Here is a 26,305-nt window from a genome sequence, read left to right as displayed (position 1 = left end):
CTCTCAGCCCCACCCTCTACCACTATGTGGCCGTACATGATTCACTTCTCCCTGAGCCTCCGGTTTTTCATTTGTAAGACCAAAAAGAGACTGTGTGCCTTCCTTAGTGAGCTCATGTATGTGGGCACGAATGGTGCATGCGGACATTTCTGCCTTGATATTCCATGTTCCCCAACCTGGTCCCTCTTCCTTCTTCCCAGAACCCTTGAGCCTGAACAGACTCGGCCTCCTATGCCAGCCACACAGCCAGCCTGGCCTGGCCTGTGTACAGACCCCTGAGACTCCTTTTGTGTAATGCACACATTTTGAGGCCATGTTCATGAACTGTCAATGACAGATGCTGCTCCCCGGCCCAAACCTCAGCCCCTGCACAGAAGCCCTGAGCACTGTCCCCACTTTAGAGGAGGTGACTACAGCCCAGGGTGCCCAGTGGCTTGCCCGGGCCCTCCCAGCTTGTCAGGGCAGAGCTGGGCTTTGTAGCCGGTTCTGCATGACTCCAAAACTGGCTCTTGCTCTGGAGCTCGAAGGTGGGAAGACTGAGTCCTCCTTTTAAGTGGGGAATTTGGTTCCCTTCATCTGGCCTTCCCCAGGGAAGCATTGGTGGGCTTGTCAGATGGGCAGGCCTCAGAAGGCCCTGCCCCACAGAGGCCAGCAGTTCTAGGGCTAGGGAGGAAAGAGGTAGGGATGGGGGCAGGGTAATCTCAAAGGGTCCCTGGTTTCGCCACCTGGTCTGAGGCTTGGAAGACCTTGGCATGGTAAGGGGTGTGTGTGTGTGTGTGTGTGTATGTATGTGTATGTGTGTGTGTGTGTGTGTGAGAGAGAGAGAGAGAGAGAGAGAAGAGAGAAGTGGATTAGTAGCCCTCAAGTCACGTGTGACTCCTGCATGACCAAGTATGAGCTGTGAGGGTCCCTTTCTGAAAGTGGTCTGGGAGGGCTGAATCCCCTGGCAGCCACTCCTCTGGTGCTGGCTCCCCTCATGCTTCTGGGACTTTCAGGGACTCAGAAGGTGGGACCCGGGCCTCCCAATCCCACAGACTTGCCTCAGGGGTATGGCTGGTGGAGAGGGGCATGGCCATTTTTTTCCTTCTGCCCTCCAGCCTTTGCATCCCTTTCCTCCACAGTAGTTCATTCATCTGCAGAATGAATATTTATTGATCACTGACTGTGTGCCAGGCATTGGACCAGGACACTGGGGTACGGCCGTGGACTAAGCAGATGAAGCTCCTGGCCTTGTGGGGCTCACACTTGGGGAAAGGGCAGGAGGAGCTTCCAGTGAATAAGCAAACATATCACTGTATAATTATAATTTGAGATACCAGCTGTGAAAGATGCTGCTCTGAAGAGGAACAAAGCAGTGTAAGTGGACAGAGAGGGGCAAGCAGGGGAGACTCTTCCCTGCAAGGTTGACGGCCTTTCGGTCCTCACCCTGGCTTTCTGCAGGGGTGACTTTTGGCAGATCCCCAGCTGCAGTGAGGGCATTAGCCAGATGGAGATCTGTGGGAAGAGGGCCCTAGGCAGGGGAACTGGCATGTGCAAAGGCCCTGAGGTGGTGCCTTCCCGGCATTTGGAGAATAACCAGGAGGCAGGGGCAGAATGAGTGAGGCAGGGAGACATACGGCTGATGGAGGAGGGCAAATTGCATGGGGCCCTGGGGGTCCCTGTGAGGACTTTGGCTTTTGTTCTGGGTGAGCTGGGAGCCGTTGGAGGGTCAAGAGCAGAGGAGGGTCGTGATCCCTCTGGCTGTTGTGCAGGGAATAGAGTGGGGCCCTGGGCCAGTGTGGAGGCCACTGTAGTCCAGGCAAGAGGTGACAATGGCCTGGACCAAGGGTGGGGGTGGTGAGAAGGGACAGATTTGGGGTGTATTTGAAGTCTGGGCCCACCGGCCTTGCTTCTGGGTTGCCTGTGGCCAGAGGGCTGGAGGGTGAGGGGTCGCCGGGCCAGGCACAGCACTCCTGGCTTCAGTACCATGGACGGTGAGTCTGCCCCAAGGTCAGCTGCTCTGGGAAGTCCTGGTTGGCTCCAGCCCAACCAAGGGCCCCTTTTTTTGGGCCAGTCTTATGGATGCTGAGTGGGGCCTCATCTGTGAAGTGCAGTCTCTTCCCCTTGGTTTTGTTACCAGTTTCTTTTTTAGCTATATGCATGTTTATTTCTGGGCACTGCTGCAAATTCTTTTTGGGACAAGGCAGGTCTGAATGCAACGATGAAGCTGGGACGAGAGGTTTGAAGCAGTTCTCTCCAAAAATCTCTTGTGTCTCTGGCTAAACTGTTGTTACAGGGATGGGAAGGCCAGGCAGGAGTGGGGGAAGGGAGGCTGTCTTGAGGAGCAGTGATGGGAGAGACCTCCAGGGGAGGTGGTCCTATCCCAGGGTGGTGGGAGGGTGTCCTGGCTGCGTGCCTCCCTTCTGAGAGTAAGGAGGGGCAGCCTTCCCGAAAGAGCAGCAGGTGACGTGAGGCGGGTGGGCTGGCCCTGGCAGAGAGTGCTTTCCCCGGCCTGCCGGACTTGCCTTGTGTCCATGGATGAGCCACTGTTCCTCACTGGCTCTTGGTTTCTCCACCTGTAATATGGGGACAACTGTATTCCAACTTTGCTGGTTATTATAAGAATTGCAGAGATGGGAATTAGCCAACAGAAAGGCCTAGTGAGAGGTGGAGGGAGTGAGGGGCTGCCTCTGAGGCCTCAGACCCGGGGGTGCGCCTGGGCCTCTCCCAGCCTCCCATTGTGACTGTCCTTTCCTCTCTCCCTCACTTACATACTGCATTATATCTGTGCCCCATTTTGCAGTAGACAGAATGATCATATGGATATTCTATGCAAATTCTGCTTTTTAATGAGCCAGAAGGAAAGCTAACGACTCTTGCAGACTTCTTGGGGCCCCAGGGAGGCCTTGGGATATGGGGAGGAGAGGAAGCAGGACAAAGTGACAAGTAAGAGGAGAGGAGGGAGGGAGGGCGGAGAGTGAACAGAGGGCCACGTGGTAGGGGCTGCGGAGGGGTGCGGGACAGGGGACAGTGGAGGCCCTGTGACCATCTCCCCGAGCCTCCATGCCCACCCCATTTCACAGGTAGGAAACAGGCTGAGAGAGCAGAGGCCACTTGTCAGGTCAACCCAGAAGGCAGGAAGCAGAGAGGAGGGTGAGATAGAAAGGTGGAGGCAGGGAAGAAGATGGGGTGGAGGAAGGGAAGGTGCAGACTGCAGCACTGGGCTCTGGCTGGTGGGGCTCGGTTTCCTTATCTGTAAAATGGTCATAATACCTAGGTAGGACCTGGGTGGACTGGAAGGAGCTCAGTGGACAACACGTAGAAAGGTTACTCTACTGGGAGTGCTGCGTGAAGGGGCTATGCAATGATTGAAAAGAGTGTGTATTTGCGGGGAGACAGAGAAGAAGCAGAAGGTGCGCAGGAGAGAGTGGGGGAAGACAGGAAGCGCGGAGGAACAGGAACTGGAGATGGGTCTAGGAGCCTTCCGGACAATAGGTCAAGTGTTAATTAATTAACCACCTAGCATGTTCATTCATTTGTTCATTCTTTCATCCCTATTGTTGGCTTCATAGATGGATGTCAGCTCCACGAGGGCAGGCTTATCTGTCCTATTCCTGGCTGTACCCACAGAATCTAGGACAGCTCCTGGCACTGAAGGTTGCTGAGTCAGTGACAGTGACTGCTCTGTGCCTGGCACTGTGTGGATCCAGGGCCCAGCAGTGGCCACTGCTGGAGTCAGAGGCTGGTGGGCACAGGGGCATCTAGTCCAGTAACTTTCATTCACTGTGCTAAGTGCAGTGATTGAGACATTGAGATTGTTATAGGCGCCCAGGGGAGGAGGAGTTTGGGGATACCCATAAAGGCTTCCTGGAGGAGGAGGCCCAAGCTGAATCCTTAAGAACAGATGGAGCTGACTTGAAGAAGAGTCTGGGAAGGTGAATCAGACATCAAAGGCAGAGTGAAGAGTCTGACTAAAGGCTCTGATGTATGTTGGAAACTGCAGGTGCTGTTAGAGTTGGGGGTGGGAGAGGAGGCTGGGGGTGGATGAAGTCAGTCCTGCAGGGCCTCAGGACAGGGCTGAGGATTGGATTTGGCCCTGAGGGAGATGAGAGCCACTGAAGGTGTGAGGGATGGGAGTGACCAGGTGGGACTGGAGTTTTGATGGAAAGTTGTAAGGGCCAGGCTGGGCAGGCTGAGGTTTGTGTGGCAGGTGTGGGGCTGTGGTCTGGAAAGATGGTGTCAACAGGAGTGGAGGTGCACCATGAGTTAGGGCCTGAGGGGTCAGCTGGCTGCTACCAGGTGTGGCTGGACCTGCCCCAGGGATGCTGAGCTATCTGGGGCTCCCGAGACAGCCTGAGAGGGGCCTGGGCGGATTGTGTGAGAGCAGCATGTGCTGGTCAGCCTCGGGCAAATCCTGGCCCCTCTCTAGTTTAGATCAGAAAGGAGCTTTCAACTCTGGACAGCTGCACCCTACCTCTGGGGACATGTGGGACATGTGGGGAAATATGTGGGGCACTTTGGATTATCACAATGACTTGAGTGTCTAGTCCCTTGCACTGTAACATGGGACAGTCCCACACTGTGAAAAGTTGTCCCACTCCAAATGTCTGTTGAGAAAAACTTGTAGACGCTATCCACCCCTCCCCCAGCTCCAGCTCCAGCATACAGGAAGAGCCCCTGCCCCTTGCTCTTGCTCCCCAAGGCTCTCCTGACCCTACTCAAGGCTGCTCCCAGGATCCAAGCCTGGAATCCCCTTTCCCTCCCTACCTGGTTCCTGTCTCCCACCCGCCATGTCCCCCATCTAGCCAAGCAAGCCCCCAAGCTTTGAGGCTCCAAGCCTTTTCCCAACAGTGCTGAGAGCCTGGGGAAGTTTTTTGAGGTGGGGTGGGGACTTCTTTAGCTCAAGGCTCACATCTGGGCCACAGCCCCCAGCATCTGTCCATCAGCTTCACCAACCTGAGTCCCCACAGCCGTGTCTCAAGAAGGTCTCTCCTGCTGCCCTGGGTGAGGCTGGTCCCTGCTGCCGTGCTCACTTCGGGAAGGCATCCTGTCACCACCCCCTCCACCAAGGCCAGCTGACGGAGCTCTCACATCCACCTTCTTGGTCCCCCCTCCCCAGTGTGGGCCAGCAGCTCTATTTTCCAGCTGAGGAAGCTTGGTGGAGTGAAGGGATCATCCGGTTATATCCAGTGCTGGGGCTTGACCGAGCCCCCCGGTTTTCTGTATTTCTTGCTGTTCTTCCACCAAAAGGAGTGGCCTGCAGGAGCCAGAGCCAGGCTCTTTGCCACCCCTTCCTCCTGGCCTGGCCTGAAGAGGAGGGGCAAGGGCTAGCTCAGGAGAAGGGTCCGGGGGGACTTCATTACCCAATGCCTACTTGTGGCGGTGGGGTGGGTGGGAGGGGGCGCCGAGCCTGCCGCTGGTGGGGGGACATGCTTGGCCTGCCTGGGCAATTACATCTCAGCATTTCATTTTGCTTGTCAGTTTCCACTTCCAAGGGATGTGGGCTCCTAAATATTTCATCCCAGCCTGCACTGTCTGTTCTTCTCTGGCCAAGCCACATGCCCAGCTGCTGGCCTCTAACCCTGGCCAGGCCCAACTGCTGGCCTGACTGTGCCTCGGCTCCTGCCATGGAGTGGAGCTGACGAGGTCATTTTCCCCATGCCTCTCTCTGCCCCAACACAGGTTCTCTGCCACCAGTCCAGCGCTGGCTCCCATTCCCAGGGTATCTGGGGTGAATAGGTTGGGGAGACAACATTGTTGGAAACTAGGTTCATTTCAGCTATCATCGGTTGAGCATGGAAACGGGGTGGTTAGAAATGGGAAAGACACAGTTTGCCCTTGAAGGGGCTCATGGGCTGATGGGAAGAAACCAACAATAATAGTATAAGAATAATAAACACTTCCTGAGCACTAATGTGCCAGGAACTGTTCTAAGCACCTTACGTATATTAACTTGCGTATTCTTCACATTTTGTTATGTGGAGACAAGGCTCAGAGAGATTAAGGAACTTGTGCAAAGTCACACAGCTAAGAAGTGGCAGAGCTGGGATTTGAACCTGAAGCAGGCCAGTTCCAAAACTGACCACAGCACAAAGTGGAGGATGGCAAGTGCCAGTGGAGAGCAGCGGACGGGTGCGATGAGCTCCCACTGTGGGAAAGAGCTGGGATATTTCATGGGGGAAGAGGCAGAGAAGTGGGGCCCTAGGGCTGGATGGGATTGGGCAGATAGAGACGTGGGAAGGGCATTTCTGGCAGAGGGAGCAGCAATGGGAAAGGTCTAGGGGGGAACGTTCTGGCTGAGTTGGAGAAAGTGGTCCTGCTGTGGTAGAGGTGAAGTGAGGCAGAGGAGAGGACTGGAAAGCGATATGTGACCTCCTCCACCAGGGTGTCACTGGAGTTGGGGAAGATGGGAAGAAACTTGGGGGCCTTGTCCTGTGAGTGGCTCCTCTAGTATCCTCAGCCACACTCCACGGTGTCCCCGTGGCCTGAGGCAGTGACAGAGCCATGCAGTCAGGCTGAGGGCCCTGCTCGCCACAGCCCCACCGCACTGCCCGCGGGTCAGACCAGGGCATGACCTCGGTAGGGACCCTGACCCACACTCAGCAGTCTTGGGTCTGGCTCCTGGTTGGCCTCTGGCTGCTGTGCAAGCCTTGAGCAGACTCCCTTCCCTTCATGAACTGAACCCAAGAAATGGGTGGGATTCTCTCATCAGTGAATGCTGGGCATAGCCACTGAGGGTGGGGGACAGTAGGGCCTGGGTGGGTTGACCTGGGGTAGGGACCTCTGGGGGGCTTTTGGTGGGGGCTAGGAACCAGCCATCTCTTTGTGTCCTGCCCCATCCAGGCCCCTCCTGCCACCATCTGCCTCCAAACACCATGGCTTCCCTTTTCTATTATTTTTCCGCCTTTCTCGCTTCAAAGGTGTTTTGCCTAAGTGGGTTTGTGTTGAGATACTAAGTCGATCACTCAGCAAATTTCCCCCTGCTCAGAGCCTAGCGCCATGAGCCTAGCTCTGAGCCACACTGCCTGCGCTGCCCAGCGGCCTCCTGGCAGGGGATGGCAGGGCTCAGCTCGGAGCCACACTGCCTGTGCTGCCCAGCGGCCTCCTGGCGGGGGATGGCAGGGCTCAGCTCTGAGATGTTGAGCCCCACAGCTGCCCTGGCAGGTCCTCCAAGGCCTGCATCCTCCTCCACACCCCAAAATATCCCCTAGGGGCTGACCCTGTCCACAGGTAATCCGCTCTAATCCTCACCACAACCCTGCTGTGTCTCGGGGACGGGGTTCATACCATCTCATTTCACAGATGGGGAAATGGAGGGTTGGAGAGTGGGCAACGTGGCTTTCATCATGAAGCAGTAGGTGGTTGAGATGGGACATGGCCCTGTCTGTGCCCAGACTCCGCTTCCTCATGTCACACCAGTCTGGCTCTCATATGTCTGTGTCCCCCTCTTCTGTCCCATCGGCACCCCTGCACCCCGAGATCCAGCCCCATTCTCCTGGCAGGGGCAGGGATGGGCAGGAATGGGCAGGAATGGAGAGCCTGGTGGCAGAGGGTGGGGTTTTAGAGGCAAGAGGAGGGCTTTGCCTCAATGTGCCGGCCACAGAGCTGCTCCATGAATAGCTGTGCCATCCCCTCCATCCAGTTGCTGGACCATAGGCCCCTCCATGGTCACCCCAGCCAGTGAGGACCAGGCCAAGGGAGGAGGTGCTAATGGTGCTGAGGTGTGGCTGGGCCCCCAAGCAGCGTGAGGGGTGTGAGCTTCTGCCAGCCCCTGGTGCGTGTTAGGGCCTCGCAGGGCCTCCATGGGAAAAGATTCAGGCTAATTGGGGCATTCGCTGGGGAGACTCAGCAAGGAGGCGTTTCTCAGTTAAGAAGAGATGGGCTGGAGGGGTGCACGTGCGGTGACTGTGTGAGAGCCGCCAGGCAGTGTGAGGGTGGGGGTGCGGACGCTTCACGGTGGGCACCGCCTGCTTGTGCTTAATGGAGCCAGGTTGGCCATGGTCAGGCAGGGTTGTTATATGTGACTGTCCAGGGTTACCTGTGTCTGTGTGTGGTGTATCTGTGACTCTGTGTGGGGTTATGTGTATTTGTGTGTGGTGTGTATCTGACTGTGTATGGTGATGTGTGGATGTGTTTCTGTGTGTGGTATGATGTGTGTATCTGTGTGTGGTGTGTATGTGACTGTGTGTGTATCGGTGTGTAGTGATGTGTGGGTGTGTCTGTGTGGTGTGTAGTGGTGTGTGTGTGTGGTGTGCATCTGTGTGGTGATGTGTGGGGGTGTGAATCTGGTGAAGTGTGGGTGTGTGTCTGTGTGTGGTGTGTATCTGTGTGGTGATGTGTGGATGTGTGTGTGGTATCTGTGTGGTGACGTGTGTATGGTGTGTATCTGATGATGTGTGTGTGTGTGTGTGGTGATGTGTGGGTGTATGTGTGTTGTGTATCTGTGTGGTGATGTGTGGTGGTGTGTGTGTGTGGTATGTAGCTGTGTGGTGATGTGGGTGTGTGTCTGTGTGGCGATGTGTGTGTGTGGTGTGTGTGGTGATGTGTGTGTATGTGTCTGTGTGGGGTGTGTATCTGTGTGGTGATTTGTGGGTTTGTATCTGTGTGGTGGTGTCTGGTGATTGTGTATGTGTGTGGTATTTATCTTTGTGGTGATGTGTGGATGTGTGTGGTGTGTATCTGTGTGGTATGTGTGTCTGTGTGGTGTGTGGTGATTATGTGTCTGTGGTGTGTATCTGTGTGGTGATGTGTGGGTGTGTGTGGGTGGCATATATTTGTATGGTAATGTGTGGAGATGTGTGTGTGGTGTGTATCTGTATGGTGATGTGTGTGTGGTGTGTATCTGTGTGGTGCGTGTGTGTGTGTGGTCTGTATCTGTGTGATATGTGTGTGTGTTGTGTATCTGTGTGGTGATGTGTATGTGTGTGTGATATCTGTGTGGTGATGTGTGTGTGGGGCATGTATTTGGTGATGTGTGTCTGTGTGATGTGTGGGTGTTTGTGTAACGTGTATTTGTGTGGTGGTGTGTGGGTGTGTGTGTGGTGATGTGTGGGGGTGTGTGTGTGGTGTGTATCTGTGTGGTGATGTGTGTGTGTGGTGTGTATCTGTATGGTGATGTGTGTGTGTGGTGTGTATCTGTGTGGTGACGTGTGTGTGTGGTATCTGTGTGGTGATGTGTGTGTGTGGTATGTATCTGTGGTGATTGTGTGTGGTGTTTATCTGTGTGGTGATTGTGTGTATCTGTGTGGTGTGTGTGTGGTGTGTATCTGTGTGATGATGTGTGGGTGTGCATCTGTATGGTGGTGTGTGGTGATTGTGTGTGTGTGGTGATTGTGTGTGTGTTGATGTGTGTGTGTGTGGTGTGTATATGTGTGGTGATGTGTTTGTGTCTGTGTGTGTTGTGTATCTGTGGTGTGTGGTGATTGTGTGGGTGTGGTGTGTATATCTGTGGTGATATGTGTGTGTGGTGCGTATCTGTATGGTGATGTGTGTGTGTGTGAGTGATATCTGTGTGGTGATGTGTGTGTGGCGTGTATTTGGTGATGGGTGTGTGTGTGGTTTGTATCTGTGTGATGTGTGTGGGTGTGTATCTGTGTGGTGATATGTGTGTGGTGTGTGGTGAGTGTTGGTGTGCTGTGTATCTGTGTGGTGATGTAAGGGTGTGTGTGTGCTGTGTATCTGTGTGGTGATGTAAGGGTGTGTGTGTGCTGTGTGTCTGTGTGGTGATGTGTGTGTGGTGTGTATCTGTGTGATGTGTGTGTGGTATCTGTGTGATGTGCAGTGATTGTGTGTCTGTGTGTGCTGTGTATCTGTGTGATGTGTGTGTGGTGTGCATCTGTGTGGTGTGTGGTGATTGTGTGTCTGTGTGTGGTGTGTATCTTTGTGGTGATGTATGGGTGTGTGTGGTGTGTATCTGTGTGGTGATGTGTGTCTATGTGTGGTGTGTATCTGTGGTGGGTGGTGATTGTGTGTCTGTGTGTGGTATCTATGGTGATGTATGGGTGTGTGTGTGGCGTGTATCTGTGGTGATGTGTGTGTGTGTCTGTGGTGTGTATTTTTGTGGTGATTTGTGGGAGTGTGTGTGTGGTGTGTATCTGTGTGGTGATATGTGTGTGTCTGTGTGTGGTATGTATCTGGGTGGTGTGTGGTGATTGTGTATCTGTGTGTGCTGTGTATCTGTGTGATGTATGGTTGTGTGTGTGGTTTGTATCTGTGTGATGATGTGTGTGTGTGGTGTGTATCTGTGTGGTGTGTGGTGACTGTGTCTCTGTGTGTGGTTTGTGCGTTTGTGTGGTGATGAATGGGTGTGTGTGGTGTGTATCTGTGTGGTGATATGTGTGTGTCTGTGTGTGGTGTGTATCTGTGTGGTGTGTGGTGATTGTGTGTCTGTGTGTGCTGTGTATCTGTGTGGTGATGTGTGTGTCTGTGTGTGGTGTGTGTCTGTGTGGTGGGTGGTGATTGTGTGTCTGTGTGTGGTATCTGTGGTGATGTATGGGTGTGTGTGGTGTGTATCTGTAGTGATGTGTGTGTCTGGTGTGTATTTTTGTGGTGATGTGTGGGAGTTTGTGTGTGTGATGTGTATCTGTGTGGTGATATGTGTCTGTGTGTGGTGTGTATCTGTGTGGTGTGTGGTGATTGTGTGTCTGTGTGTGCTGTCTATCTGTGTGGTGATGTATGGTTGTGTGTGTGGTTTGTATCTGCATGGTGATGTGTGTGTGTGGTGTGTATCTGGGTGGTGTGTGGTGATTGTATGTCTGTGTGTGGTGTGCATCTGTGTGGTGAGGAATGGGTGTGTGTATCTGTGTGGTGATATGTGTGTGTCTGTGTGTGCTGTGTATCTGTGTGGTGATTGTGTCTGTGTGTGGTGTGTATCTGTGTAGTGATGTGTGTGTCTGTGTGTGGTATCTGTGTGCTGATGTGTGTGTGTGGTGTGTATCTGTGTGGTGTGTGGTGATTGTGTATCTGTGTGTTGATGTAAGCGTGTGTGTGTGGTATGTATCTGTGGTGGTGTGTGTCTGTGTGTGGTGTGTAGTGTAGTGTAGTGATGTGTAGGGGTGTGTGTGGTGTGTATCTGGTGATTGTGTGTGTGGTGTGTATCTGTGTGGTGATGTGTGTGTGTGGCATGTATCTGTGTGGTGATTGTTGGTGTGTATCTGTGTGGTGATGTGTTTGTGTGGTGTGTGTGTGGTCGTGTGTGTGTGGTGTGTATTTGTGTGATGTGTGGGGCTGTGGTGTGTATCTGTGTGGTGAGATGTGTGTGTGGTGTGTATCTGTGTGATGTGTGGGGGTGTAGTGTGTATCTGTGTGGTGATGTGTGTCTGTGTGGTGTGTGTGTGGTCGTGTGTGTGTGGTGTGTATTTGTATGGTAATGTGTGTGTGTGTGTGGTGTGTATCTGTGGTGATATGTGTATGTGGCATGTACCTGTGTGGTGATATGTGTGTGTCTGTGTGTGGTGTGTATCTGTGTGGTGATATGTGTGTGTGGTGTGTATCTGTGTGATGTGTGGGGGTGTGGTGTGTATCTGTGGTGATGTGTGTGTGGTATGTATCTGTGTGATGATGTGTGTGTGTGTGGTGTGTATCTGTGTGGTGATGTGTGGGGGTGTGTTTGTGTTGTGTATCTGTGGTGTGTGTGTGTGGTGTGTATCTGTGTGGTGTGTGTTTGTGGTGTGTATCTCTGTGATGTGTATGTGTGTGGTGTGTATGTGGTGATTGTGTGTGTGTAGTGTGTATCTGTGTGGTGATATGTGTGTGTGGTGTGTATCTGTGTGATGTGTGGGGGTGTAGTGTGTATCTGTGGTGATGTGTGTGTGGTATGTATCTGTGTGGTGATGTGTGTGGGTGTGGTGTGTATCTGTGTGGTGATGTGTGGGGGTGTGTTTGTGGTGTGTATCTGTGGTGTGTGTGTGGTGTGTATCTGGTGTGTGTTTGTGGTGTGTATCTCTGTGGTGATGTGTGTGTGTGTGTGGTCTGTATCTGTGTGGTGATGTGTGTGTGTGTGGTGTTTATCTGTGTGATGTGTGTGTGGTATCTGTGTGGTGATGTGTGTGATGATGTGTGGGTATGTCTGGTGTATATCTGTGTGGTGATGTGTGTGTGTTTGTGGTGTGTATCTCTGTGGTGATGTGTGTGTGTGTGGTGTGTATCTGTGTGGCGATGTGTGTGTCTGTGTGGTGTTTACGCGTGTGATATGTGTGGTGTGTATCTGTGTGGTGATTGTGTGTGTGGTGTGGTGTTTATTTGTGTGATGTGTGTGTGTGGTGTGTATCTCTGTGGTGATGTGTGTGTATGTGTGTGGTGATGTGTGGGTATGTGTGGTGTGTATCTGTGTGGTGATGTGTGTGTGGTGTATATCTGTGTGGTGATGTATAGGTGTGTGTCTGTGTGTGGCTAGGGGTTGTCTGAAGTTATAATTGGATGCAAATGTGTGTCAGGTTGGTGATTTACATGACTTGCGTGCCCGGGTTTGTGGGTGTGTATATGGAGGATGTGATGGGATTGGGTGTAGTGTGCGTGTTTGTGCGAGGCTATGTGGTGACTGGGTGAGCCTGTGTGGCTGTGGGACTATGGGATCTGTGACTGTGTCAGTGTGTGCGTATGGCCCTGTGCCCGTCTTTGTGGCTATGAGGCTGTACGAGGTTCTTACTGGGCCCATAAGTGTGATGGGAGCTGTGTTCCTGGTGAGCATGTGTGACCGTGAGACTTTGTGAGCTTGTGGTGGTGTGTAGTATGTGATTTTGTGAGGGTGTGCATTGCCGTGTGTGTGTGTGTGTGTGTGTGTGTGTGTGTGTGGTTGGGGGCGTGGCGGGGGTGTGGTGGGGGTGCTGAGAGCCTTCAGGAAGGAAAGGATGTGTGTGCTGCCTTGGATAATCCTGGTGCCCTGGTCCCCCCGCCCAGCTGTGGACCTCCCCAGCCCTGGGTCCTGGGTCCTGGGTCCTGGCCTGGCTGAGTGATGAGGCCCCTGTCCTCCGAGCTCCTGCCCTCCTGCCTCAGCAGCCCCACCCCACTAGGCCTTGCCCCCTCCCCAGAGGCATTGGCTCCAGGGGGCAGACCTGCACAAACACCACTACACTGGGCCCTCACACTATCCCTATCAGGTGGAGTTTAAACTATCAACTGAGTCACCTGTCTTCAGGCAGGGCTCTTGTGACCTGGTCCCTTTGCACAGCCAGCATGCACCTTTCTTCACTTGCTCATCCTTTGCAGGCCGATTTCCTGAGCACTCATGGTAAGGAATTGCTGTCTCGGTGGAGAAAGTAAAATCCCAGCAGAAGGCAGGACGGAGGGAGACATCCAGGTGCACATGGGTACTCACCCCACGCGTGTGGACGCTGAGCATGGAGTATCACGGTGGACCAGAGCAAAGTAGATGCCAGGCTCAAATGGGGTGTCCAGTGGCTGTGCATGTAAGGAGGTGGCAGCTCAGAGGGGAGGTCACCGAGGGGATGGGAGCGTGCAAGCAGGTGCAGGTGTTCACCTCCAACTCCTACAGAGCCTCTGCCCTCACGCCCATGCTGGCAGCTCCTGCCAAGCTGTCCCTTCAAAACCCTGTCAGTCAGGAACTCAGTTCTCCATTCGTCCAGCAGGTGTGGATTACCACCGTCCTGGGCAGGCCCCGCATGTGTCCTGGGCTCCGTAAGGCCCCAGGCAGAAAGACAGACCCCAGGGAGATAAATGCAGCCCAGCCAGGGAAGAACTGGGTGGGGAGCCAGAGGGTGGCTGAGCAGCTGAGGTGGGGGTGCTCCTGGCTGAGGGAGCAGCATGTGCAGAGGCCTGTTGGGGGCACAGACGTGGCCAGATGGGTGGATCCTGGTGGGGACTGGGGCGGTCCTGGATGTTGCAGGAAACCCAGATTCACTGGGGGCATCAGGGAGACCCTCCTGGGAGAAGAGGCAGGCGCTTAGGGTCACACACACACACACACACACACACACACACACACACACACACTGGGGGCTGCCAAGGGTTGTAAAGCCGAGAGTGTGTTGGGGGGCTGGAGACTGATGAGCTGGGGAGCGGGGTCACAAGCAGGAGCAGACAGGGTTGGTGACAGGTGACGGAGAACCAGGCCTGGCCCTCTGTGCAGTCCTAGACCCAGCTGGAGCCAGCCCAGCCCTCCTGTGTCCTGAACCCAGCTCACTCTGGAGCAGCTGCATGGGGAGGGGCTTTGCTGGGGCCTGGTGTCCTTCTTACCTTGAAACCCCCTCTGGCCACAACACTGCTGCCTGGGCTCCATTATTTACATTCAGGCTTCGCTCCCCGCTGAAAATAAAAGTAGCAGTCACCAGTCACCAAGCCCTCTGAGCAGCTATTTCTGGTCCCCTTCCTGAGAGCTGTTTTGGGGAAGGGCCTGGCTTTGGGAGTCAGAAGGAAGGAGGGGTGTGTGTGTGTGTGTGTGTGTGTGTGTGTGTGTGTGTGTGTGTGTGTGTGTACGCCCATGACCCACCCCCTACCCCACTGGAAATTGCTGCCTTCACATTTTGCCATAAGGTAGATTTTTCCACTTGAATTCCTAGGGTTTGTCTTTTCATTATTTTCCTCTCTTTTTAAATTAAAAAAAAAATTTTTTTAAAGGAAAGGAGAAAGCGAGGATGTGCCTATGTCTCTGCTGGCCTCAGGACCGGCTGGCTGGGCCCCGAGAGGCCGGGCCTGGAGACCAGAGGGAGCTGGCTCAGGGGTCTGGAGGAGGATTTTTCTCCTTCCTTGTCTGGAGCCCACTGTCCAAGGTGACAGCTTGGGGGACCCCTGACTGCCTCCCCACAGCAGGGAGTGGGTGAGGTAGGGCACAAGCCGGCTTCTCTCACGGGAGGCCTTTTCTTTCAGCCCGCCCAGGGTGACTGCACAAGATGGGCACATCCCACAAGTGGTGGGGCGGAGGGGTGGGTCCTTGAAGGCAGGTGATCTGGAGGCTGCTGGGGGGCTGGCCTTGCAGGATGGCGGGAGGACTTTTTGAGACAGGTGGGGTGGGGAGAGCGATGCCAGGGAGGATGGGGAAGTGCTACAAGGAGAGCATCCCAGGCACAGTGGAGTCTCAGAGGGTCCTGCCACGGTCAGACCTCCTGTAAACCTAAGCTCACCTCAGGCTAGGACCACCCCAGGTCATGCAGGACAGAAATGTGAATTCATTTAGCAGCACATCCCACCTCACTTGAAGGTAAGTGGGATTTACAAGTTCCAAAGTGTTCTCAATTCCTGGGGTCTCAGGCAAGGCAGCAGCTCCTAGAGAACAGTCAGACCTGAGTTCAGATCCAGCCTCTGCCTCTCCAGCTGCGTGGCCCAGCCCAAGCCTCCCTGTTCTCCAGGGTGAATCCAGGTTGGCTGATGGGATGTAGCCCCCTGTCTCCCTCCAGCACGTCATGCTGCTGCTGTCCTCCTCTGCACCGATTCCAGGATGTTTACGGTTCCTTCCCACCCTGGGACTCAGGCTGCATGGCGCCAGGGCTCTGTCCTCTGCATGGCTGCATCCCAGTGTCTCATGCCATGCCTGCCACATAGGAGATGCTCAGTACACGTCTGCGGGCTCCACGAAGGGAAAGTGGTGGCAGCAGGCAGGCAGGTGATGTGAGAGGGGCCTGTACTTCCCTGCAGATGCTCAATAAATGTGGGCTGCTGAAGAATGGTGCTTAGGGGTTGTGCAGTGGGGGTGTGGCTCCAGGGGGCCCTTCCTCTGCCACCTGCATGCTCAGGCTGACCCGGAGCACTGTCCCCTTGTGCTTCTGCTCAGGGTGATGGCTCTTCCTTCTGGTCTTGCTTCCTCGGCTAGACTGAGAGCTCCTGAGGAAGGAGTCTTACTCAATATCGTTTCTTAAGGACTGACTATGCCAGGAACTGAGCAGGGCAGTGGAAGGAAAGAGGAAGAGAGGGAGGAAGGGATGAAGGGAGGAAGAAAGGGAGGGAGGAAAGGAGGGAGAGAGGAAGGAAGGGAGGAAGGGACAGAGGGAGGGAGGGAGGAAGGGACAGAGGGAAGGAGGGAGAAAGGGAGGGAGGGAGGGCGGAAGGAAGGAAGAGAGGGAAGGAGGGAAGGATGGAGGGAGGAAGGGAGCGAAGGAAGGAGGAAGGGAGGAAGGAAGATGGGAAAGAAGGAAGGAAGAGAGGAAGAAAGGAAGAAAGGACACAGACCTGACCCTGACCTTGGGAAGTGCAGCTGGAGGTGGACATTGACACAGTTATGTCAGCTGGGCCTGGAGACCACCAGGAAAGGTCACCAGACCACAGATGGAAAGGACGGAGAGACTGAAAAATACGACAGGAAACTGATACCAAGTTTCATCCATGACGTCTCTATGTCATGTTCACGTGGGGATGCCTGAAGCCTGGGGTGGTGACGGTTCCAGCTCACACCAGCGGAGGGCTGGCCAGGAGTGAGCCTGCTCTCATGGGACGATGGGATTTCAGGAACCACATGGCTGGGAGGAGAGGGGCAGTCCCAGGCAGGTAGGTGTGGAGGAAGGCGGAGGAAGGCAGGCAGCCTCCCTATGGAAGCCCTTGGGCCAGCTGCGGCTATGCAGCCCATTTCACAGATGAACACAGGGAGGCTCTGGTGTGCCCTGCTGTGTTATTTGTCAGGCGGCACCACGTGAGGACCGCGGCGCCCTTGCTGTCACCCATATCTAAAAGTTTTGTCCAGCTGGGGTTCTGTGGCCCAGATTTGCTGAGTAGTCCCATGTTGCCACATCTGCTTGATTCTGATTATTTTTTAAAGAAATAAAACGTGGATTGAGTCGGAACCTTCTTCAGTCCTGTTCCTCTCTTCTCCCTTGAGGTAACCATGATTCTGAAAGGTGGCAGGTTCCCTTCCTGTCCTTGTTTAGTCACTCAGCAAACATTTTAGAGCACCTACTATGTGCCAGGCAGTGTTCTAGGCACTGGGGAGAGTGTGATGAAAACAACGGACAAAGTCTCCTGCCCTCATGCAGCCTTTACTCATATATGTATAGTACATATATATGCGTCTTCATAAATATTGTATGTGGTCTTTAGATTTTACATAAATGGGACAGATCCTGCTGCAACTTGCTTTTGTCCGTCAATTTTACGATTTCAGGATTTGTCATGTTGACATATGAGAACTGTTATTCATCTTAACTCCATAATATCCCATTGAGCAAACACACTACAGTTTATTCATTCTTCTGTTGTAAAACATTTAGGTTGTTTCCATTTTTTTGCAGTTTCAGACAGTGCTGTGTTGAGCGACTCTGTGTGGGTCTCCTGTGCCCACGTGCCGGGGTTTCCCTGGGGACGAGTGTGGACGGGGAAGCACTGGCTTGGAGGCAGCCGGCATGTTCAGCTTTACTAGACGCTGCCGTGTGGTTCTGCAGAGGGTTCCAATGGACACGCCTTGTTCAGGTGTCCAGCTGTCTTGTAGTAAAGGCGGGCCCTGAGGGATGGGGCCAGGCAAAAGTCGGTTTTGATGGGTGGGGCAGCCCAGGGAGGAGGGGAGGTGTGGAGCCTGGGCGGGCTGGGGAGGAGGCGCAGAGCTGGGAGAGATAGCGGTTCCTGCTGGAAAGCAGTCAGGGGCTGGCCTGGATCCCAAACTTCCCAGTGCAGTGGTGAGAGCCTCGTCTGAAGGTGGCTCTGCCCCTGCTACTGTGTGCCCCTGGGCAAGGCCTCTCTGGCCTCCGTCTCCTCACTCTCCATCCAGCTTGGGCCAGGAGGTCTCCAGTGTCCCTACGGACTTGATATACTCAGATTATCTTGGCAAGTGGCTGTGGCTTACTGCCCCTGGCCGGCAAGCAGAGGCACCAGCTTGGCCGGGATGGCAGAGCTTGCAGCTGGCAAGTGGCATTCGGGTGTTTGTCAGGAGCCTGGGCGGCTGGGATCCTGGCAGGAGGCTGGGCAGGGGCTTGCCAAGGGAGACCCAGGAGAGCCAAGGAGGCCATGGGGACCCCCAGACTTCTTCATGTGTGTCCCCCTCCCCGTATGGTCCTGTGCCTGGAGCCTGGGGAGTGGAGGGCTCCAGCCTCTGCCCTGAGATACGGAGTGGGCTTGTTCCCTGAGGGCTTTGTGGGCTTTCATTTGATTATATCTACTCTCAGTACGGACCCATGGATTCTTACTTTATTCAATGAGAGAGACTTGGGGCACAGGGTGAGGAGGCGTGCCCCTTCCTAGGGGAGAGGTTTGAAGCAGGTGTCTGCGGGAGTGTTAGCCATGTGGCCCAGGGACTGGGCACAGGGATGGCTGGTGGGCTTGGTGTGACTTTGGGTCTGTAGCAGCATGGCCTGGAACGCACAGGGTGGGCTGTGGTGATGGTGGATGTTGATCTGTGCCAGTGCGTGCATTATGTCACTGTGTGTGGACACATGTGTGCACACATGTACATGAAGCCACCTAAACAACAGAGGCTACAGAAGAGGCTCCGGCACATGAAACACTGCCCCTTTATTCTCAGTGGCTGCTGCAGAGTCATTGCTTTGCAAGGAAAGGGAGCTGTCCAGGAGCGGGAGGGGCTGCAGGAAATGGGGGCCTCTCCGCCTGAGGGAGGCTCTGGACACAGACCAGGATTGCAGTCCCACTGAATGGCTGTGTGACCTTGGTTAGGCTATTTAGCAACCTGAGCCTCAGTTTCCTCATCTGTGAGATGGGGATATTAGCATCTGCTAATGTGTGAGGATTCATCGAGACTGGGCCTCGCACGGTGCCAGGCATGCAGTGGGTGCTCAGTGGCCTCTCGGGCCGCTCTGGTCTTCTCTGGCTGCAGCAGGCATCAAGAGAGCAGTTGAGGCAGAGATTGTGCCACTGCCAGGAGCTTGTGTCATCCCAGGAGAGGGCCTGGTTTCTGAGCCAGTTCCTTTACCCACTCCCCTGAGTGGACGTGCTGACAATAGGGCTGTGAAACAAAGGGACCCCACGGGCACTTGGTTTCTCATCCTGGGGGCAGCAACACCAGTGGGCACTCACCCCAGCATGGGCACCATGCCCCATCATGCCCATGGTCCCACAAGCCCCCTCAACTCCACAATCCTATCCCTTCACTGCATGACTGGCTGAAAGGTGGCCGCTGGAGCCAGATGGCCCAAGTTCAAACCCCACCTCTGCCCCTGACTATCTTCATGATCCTGGGGAAGCTACTTAACCTCTCTGTGCCTCAATTTCTTCATTTATAAATTGGAGATGTGGTGATTACACTGGCCTCAGATGAGTGAATCCATGTAAAATTTGCAGAATAGCATTTCCCATGCATTGGACACTCCATAGATGTTCATTAGTATTATGGAGCTCTGCACACCCCCGCCCGCCGCACTCCCTTCCGGTCTGAATCTCTTGCAGTTGCAAGAATATCAAACCCTCCTCAGACTGCATTTGCATCTCAAGTACCTTGTGGCTCACTCACACTCCCGCTGACTGAGCCGTGGTCACCTAATCCTTCCTTCACCAGCAAAATGAAGCTTGCAAGATATGCCCTGAGGTGCCAGGCAAGACCATCACACGGATCCTCTTAGAAGAGCATCACTCAGAAATATGACTTAACCTAACAGTTTCTCCCTGTTTGAGAGCAATTAACTCCCTTCTCCTGCCTTCCGTCCTGCTCCTGGAGCCAGGTGGCTCATCCTTCCCTTCCCTCTCCTCCCAGTCCAGCCTCTTCCTCTGTCCATCTGTCTCCCCAGATGGGGGGAGGAATGTCGCAATTGGCCCACTTTCTAAGTGGAAAGAAACCATATGGAGGGCTTAGCTGGGAGCTGAGAGCCGGCCCGGCCAGCGGTGCAGCCAGTGGCTGCCTCCCTTGGCTCCGTGACCCCAGACTGACGGGGCCCCAGTCTTGCCCAAGCACCCTTGCTCCTTCTCCCCCCTCCCCGTGAGCTCCTAGTAAACATGCTCTTCTCTAGCACTTGGGACTTCTTGGTGTCTTAGGAGAGACCTGAGGAACTGTGTGTGTGTGCATATGTGCGTGTGTGTGCATGCGTGTGTGTGTTGTGTCCTGTGGCCCCAGGCCAGCAGGGTGCCTGGCACAGAGCAGCCACTCCTTCCAGAGCGTACCCTGTTCTCTCCAGAATGTCTGCCGCCTGGCCACTTGCATCCTCTGAGGACTCAGCCCAGTGTCACTGCCTTTGGGCAGCCTTCCCTGGCGGCCATCTCCCTGCCCACAGGTAGGGACCCCTCCGTGGGTGGAGCTGGGTGCTGGCACTGCCCTGTGGGGCTGGTGGTAGTCGTGTCCCCTGCACTCTGAGCCCCTGGCAGCTCCACCCAGAGTTTTCTGACGTATTGGGGCAAGTCTGTGTAGAAGGCTCAGGTGGCCCCAGCCTGGACCTCCAGGTCATTTGGAAGCCCAGCGGTGCCCAGCGTAGGTGTTTGGTTTGAGGCATTGTGTTGAGTTGAGTGGGACCCAGAGGAGGGCAGCCGTTAGATACCAGGACCAGCTTCAAGATTAATCCCTCATGCTTTTCCATCGACTGCCACCAGGGGCTTCTGGGGTCTTATTCTCTGGGGGTCTCCAGCTCCTGGACTCCAGTAGGGCAGATAACTGTGTGGCTTTGGGTAAGCCACTTCTCTTCTCTGAGCTTCGGTTTCCTCATCCGTCAAAGGCAGTGGCTGACACAAGCATGGCCCACAGATGCTCTGTACCACACGGTCGAGTGAGATTTAAATACATGAATGACATCTGTCCCCTGCCAGCACTTGAGAGGCACATCTGGGGCTGGGGACTGGCTGGGACAAAGTGCTCCCAGGTCTCTGATGGCCACCCAGCCTGGTCGTGAATCCCGGCAACATCAAGTATTGACCCTCTTCTGATGGTTCCAGCCAGTGGCCATGCACGCTGCTCTTACCAGGGGCCTGGTGATGGGCATGGGGCCCAGGGACAGGAGCCCTGAGAAGCATGTGGATATGGGTGTAGCAAGGACTGATGCCTCAGGGTGGGCTCTATTCCCAGCTTTAACCTTCCAAGAAACATTATGAGGGGGTTACAATAAAAATAATCAACATTTACTAAACACTAGGTAGCGGATGTTGTCTTTATATGCATTACCTCACTTATAACAATTCTATGAAATAGGTAATACCATTATTTTCACTTTATAGGTGATATATGTGCATCACAGAGAGGTCCGGTAACTGACCTAAGGTCACACAGCAGTAAGTGGCAGAGCTGAGATTTGAAGCCAGGCAGTCTAGCTCCTAAGCATGATGCCGTGCTGCTTCTAGCTGCTATATGGGGAAACTGAGGCTCAGAGTACTTAAGTGACATATCCAGGGTCACCAGCTGGTAAGTGGAGCCAAGACTGGCCCTGAAGCTGTTCTGACTGCACAGCCCATATCCAGAGGCTGGGATCCCAGGGCTGGGAGTCAGGCTGGGGAGCCTGGGCAGCATCCAGCCCCCATCTCCTGGAGTATGTGTTGGGAGAGTGGTGGGAAGACTCAGGTTCCCCTGCCCCCCCCAGCTAACCGGTGCCCTTCCTGCAGGGGGCGTGTGCATCGCCCAGTCAGTGAAGATACCACGGGAGCCCAAGGCAGGCGAGTTCGACAAGATCATCCGCCGCCTCCTGGAGACTTCGAACGCCAGGGCAGTCATCATCTTCGCCAACGAGGATGACATCAGGTGAGGGCAGGTGGCAGCAGGGTGGGCACTGGGAGCCATGCAGGTGTGGGCAGAGCCACGGGTCCTGTCCTGCTGGAGACCTTCCCAGGCGAGCCTGACCCCACCCTGGGATCCAGAGAGGTGGGTGCGGGTGAGTGGGTATGTGGGCAGGGAGACCCACAGGCTGGTGCACAGGCTACTGCTATGGGGCACTCCTTCCCTTCCCCCTCCATTTCCTGCGTCCATTCCACCTGCTAGGGATGGCTACCTGGGTGCTTTAACAGAGGGCCGAGGCCGTGAGCTTGGGGCTGGACCACTTAGGTTCTAATGCTGTTCTCCCACCTACTAGCTGTGTGACCCCAGGTGAATTTCTTAACCTCTCTGGGCCTCTGCTGCTAAAAAACAAATGAGTTAATGATACCTGCCTGCCTGATAGCGTTTGAGAATTCAATGCAGGAATGTGCATAAAAGGCTTAGAGTAAGGTCTGGCATGAAATAGGCGCCCAGTAAATGTGGGCCACCTCTCAGCCCCTCCCTCCTTTCTGTGGTGAGCTCAGAGTACAGAGAAGAGCTCTGGGCTGTGTTTGGTTCTAGTCTTGGCTTAGGCTCAGAGAGCCCAAGCTGAGGGGAGACACAGCTGTGTCCTCAGGGAGCCCCAGGATGAGGGGTGATACAGCTCTGCCTAGAATCTGGTAGGGCCCTCTAGTCCCTGCTGGTCACCTCTCCTTCAGAGAGGAGGGTGAGAGCAGATGTGGCCCCTGCCAGGTCTCCTCAGATATCTGGCCAAGGCTGGCAGAGCCTGCTGTGCCCTCAGACTCCCCCTCACTGGACCAGCCAAGGCTGCACTGTGTGCCCAGTCCTTCCCAGGCGGCTTCCTCCTATTCCTCACCAGTGCTCCCAAGCCATTTCTCACTTTCTAACCTGGACTCCAGAGTTGCTGCAAAACAGATACCCTCCCAGGCCATTGGTGGGTCCCTGGAGGGATGGAGGAGGGCTTCTGGAAGATCATCACAGCCTCAAAAGCCAAAAGGACAAACTGCAATGGTTGGTGTCTCAGGCAGCGAAAGGCCAGGGAGGGGAGGCCCTCAAGCCCCATCCTGACACCCTCAGAGCTGCACAGAGGCGGCACCCAGTCCCTTGAGGCGTGCAAGTCCCCTGAGTTCTGGCTCTGAACGTGTATGATGGCCACCGCTCAGCCAGCTCCCGGGGAAGCTTCTGAGCCACCGGGCCCCGCTCACTGACTCCTGCCCCCTACTCCCATCCCAGAGCCTGATAAGACTTGGCTCCCACACCCCACCCAGCTATGTGCCTCACTCCGGGCCTGCTGTTTTCGAGGACACCTTCAGCTCAGATGGACCCACATTCTGGGAGGGGGACTGAAAGCACTTGGCCTTTTGTCCCAGCGAAGAAGTCCCTAGGGGAGGGCTGGAAGGGAGCTAGACTGACTTCTGGAGCAGGCTACAGGAAGTGGGGTAGGAGGCGGGGGTCATTTCTGGAAATGCACATGCATTTTCAGAAGCAAACAGAAGTAAAAATAAACCCAGGTGACTCTGCAGGGCTAGAAGATCGGGAGCTCTGGCCATCTCGGGCTGGCCGGATGCAGACGGGTATTAATAGGGTGTGGGTGTGGGTTCTGAGAGCAGCCTTACCTGCCATTAGTGGTGACCTAGGGTGCAGGGGGGCTACACCAGTGAGCGGGGCTGGAAAGCCTCAGGAGTTGGGAGATGATGGAGGGTGGGGTGGGATGAGATGGACAAGGCCAGCTCAGGTGAAAGCTCTGGGGCCTGGAAACATTTGTTTCTCCCTGGAAGCCCAGGCCCTCCAGCCCCAGCTGGCCGCCTCCTGCACAGGCCCAGCAGCCACCCCCCAGCCCCGGAGTCTGTGCCCTGGTCCTCACCGACGGAAGGGCCTGGACAGTTTGTAATACCACAGCCTCTCACTTGCTGTGTGACTGTGAGCAAGTTCCTTGCCTCCTCCCTACCTCAGTCTCTCTTTGTGGGAGCTGGGTTAGGGGAATTCTGCCCATTCCTCCTTGTTTTTCCCCTCTGAGATGTCTTTGAGGGGCCGCTTAATTCATGCCTCCATGAAGCCCTGGCTGAGTGCTTGCTGTGGGCTCCTCGGCCCCGGGCTGGGCTCTCGGGACCCTGGTTTGATTTATATTACCATCACAGGCAGACGGGGCTGTGTGTGAGCACTGGGTGGCTGGCTCCACACCCATCTCCCTCCATCACCCACTCCCACTCAGGGTGTGGGGAGCAGCTCTCTGAAGGACCTGGAATTTTGGCACAGAGGGCGGTGAATGAAGAGGGAGCTGTGGGCAGAAGGCAGCATGTGCAGAGGGGTGAGGGCGGCGGTTGTGTGATGGCGGATGCGTGTGAGAATGGGCAAGGAATGTGGGGGTGGATGAGCCAGGAAGGCATGCGTCTCAGGGGACCGGGGCTGGGCAGAGGTGGTGGTGGGGCCTGAGTCAGACGTGGGGCGGGTGTGGATCTGCGGGGGACAGGTGTGGTCTTTGTAGGGACAGATGTGGGCCAGGAGAATCACACAGGCGTGGGCCCAGGGGCAGACAGGTTGGATGAGGCAGTAGCCATGGGTCTATGGGCAGGTGAGGGCAGGGGGTAGGGGGAATCCACGGGTTGGGGTGAAAGCATGGGTGCTGGGACAGTTGTGGACCCTGGGCTTCTGGGGGTCAGAGATGTGGGCCCAAAGCAAGTGTGGCCAGGAGTGGGAGCAGTTTCGTGGACAGACACGGCTGGGCTGGGCTGGTGTGTGTTCCTACAGGCGTGTGCTGGAGGCAGCACGAAGAGCCAACCAGACAGGCCATTTCTTCTGGATGGGCTCTGACAGCTGGGGCTCCAAGATTGCACCTGTGCTGCACCTGGAGGAGGTGGCTGAGGGTGCTGTCACGATCCTCCCCAAGAGGATGTCCGTACGAGGTAAGGTCGGGCAGGTGCAGGTGGTCGGCACCATCCTGGACTGCTCCTCCTGCTGTCCCTCCTCGGCTTCCTTCCCCTTCTGCTCCTCCTCTTTCCATATCCTTCCTTTTCTCTTCCTTGGCCCACAGCCTCTTATGTTCTGAGGTTCTGGGCTGGGAGTTCTTTTAGGCCACATGCAACACAGCAGAATTTGAATCCAGATTCAAGACCTTCCCTCCTCTCTTCTCAGACATTTTTGGGGTGGAAGGTGTGTGGAGAGTCCGCTGCTGGAAGAGGCTGGGAGCCGTCCTGCCAGGGCTACAGGACAGGCCTTTCCTGCAGTCTGCCTGGGGTTGGCAGGCCCCGGGATGGCGCTGAGGTTGGGCCTGCCTCGCCCTGAATCCCCCCCCTCTCAGGGCAGAACCCACAGTCACCTGGGCAGGAATGAACTTCTCTGGCCAGAACCTCACAGAGAGTGAGGTGTGACGTTCCCACTAATGGCCTGATTTGGCAGGGACCTGGCAGTCCTCACCATGGGGAGAAGGCTCCCTGGGCCCTCTCCTTCCCTTCCCTCCCTCCCTTCAACAGAATCCAGCATTAATGGAGCTGGGAGGGACTGCAGACATCTGCCTCTCCAAGGTACTTCCTAAGACATGGAGGCCTGAGGAGGGGAGGGACTTGCTCAAAGTCACACAGCAGTGTCCTCTCTTCATCCTGAGGCAGAGGGAGCTCCCTGGCCCATGGCACCTTCTAGCCCTGGCCCATACCTGTCCAGAGGCCCATGGCTACCCTGTCATCCAAACCTGCCCCCCTGGGCCTACGCCTGCCTACAGGCCCAGCGTGATCCCCCAGGCCCATGTCTGTCCCTGCAAAGACCACATCTGTCCCCCCACATCCACACCTGCCCCATGTCTGACTCAGGCTCCGGAACCACCTCTGCCCAGCCCCGGTCCTCTCAGACTCATGCCTTCCTGGTTCATCCATCCCCACAGCTCTTACCCCATCACACATCCAACACCCCCCCCACCACCCACCACACTCTTACCCCATCACACATCCAACACCCCCCCACCCACCCACCACACACACATAGTGAGAGTTTCCATACCACCCCCAGCCATAAGAAACACAACATAACAATAACTGCTATGGTGCTTACCAGTGCCAGGCCCCTTATAGACATCTCCTTTAGCCTCCCCAGCATCCCTGTGATGCACTCTTCCCCACATTTAGTAGATGGATACACAGGGCTCAGAGAGCTTGAGACACACATAGTACAGCGAGTGGCAGAGTTGGGACCAGAATCCAGGACTTGCCTGACAAGTACCTTTTCTGTCAGGAACATTAGAGAAGCTTTTAGAATCATGGTCCTCATCTGGGGGTGATTTTGCCCCCCAAGGGGACATTTGGCAATTTCTGGAGCCATTTTTGGTTGTCACAATTGGGGAATGCTGCTGCTGGCCTCCAGTGGGTAGAGGTCGGGGTGCTGCTCAGTATCCTACGGTGCACAGGACGGCCCCCCCACAGGAATTATCCCGCCCAGAGTGTCCACAGTGCCGAGGCTGAGAAATCCTACTGCAGGCCAAACCTCCTGCTCGATGCCAGTGCGTCTCCCGCCACGTGGCCAGTCATTTTGCTTCCACTTGGACGCTTCCATGGGCAGGAAGCTCCACGTGGCCCCGCTGAGCTTTCAGGCTTCTGGCCCATACAGAGCAGCTCAGTCCACAGTGCCGAGAACAGTCAGTATGGCAGGAGGGGTGTCTGGGAGGAGGAGAGGGTGTTGTTCACCGCCAGCCTGCCCACCCTGGGACAGGCTTTCCGAGGCTGAGAGCAGAAGTGTGAGCCATGCAGAGCATGTGGAGGAGGGAGGCAGCCTCTGTCAGTGATGGGGACG

At 55.3% G+C, this 26,305-nt stretch overlaps 1 protein-coding gene across 9 annotated transcripts in view; it reads left to right on the top strand.

Annotated features, from left to right (window-relative positions):
• The window catches only part of GRM4 (glutamate metabotropic receptor 4), a 128,310-nt gene that overhangs the window by 64,411 nt on the left and 37,594 nt on the right, over positions 1-26,305 (top strand). For 5 of the 9 annotated variants that reach the window (XM_054491703.2, XM_054491700.2, XM_054491705.2 and 2 more), the window contains 2 exons: positions 21,382-21,517; positions 24,278-24,432. In XM_054491703.2, the coding sequence (XP_054347678.2) occupies positions 21,382-21,517; positions 24,278-24,432 (291 nt within the window). Of the gene's footprint in view, positions 1-21,000; positions 21,055-21,381; positions 21,518-24,277; positions 24,433-26,305 lie in introns of all 9 variants that reach the window. The other 4 variants (XM_063666133.1, XM_063666131.1, XM_063666130.1 and 1 more) reach the window with 1 other exon arrangement.

The sequence above is a fragment of the Pongo pygmaeus genome, chromosome 5, assembly GCF_028885625.2.
Source record: "Pongo pygmaeus isolate AG05252 chromosome 5, NHGRI_mPonPyg2-v2.0_pri, whole genome shotgun sequence".
Lineage (NCBI taxonomy): Eukaryota > Metazoa > Chordata > Mammalia > Primates > Hominidae > Pongo > Pongo pygmaeus.
Note: the sequence above shows the minus strand (reverse complement) of the source record. Positions and strands in the feature narration are given on the sequence as shown.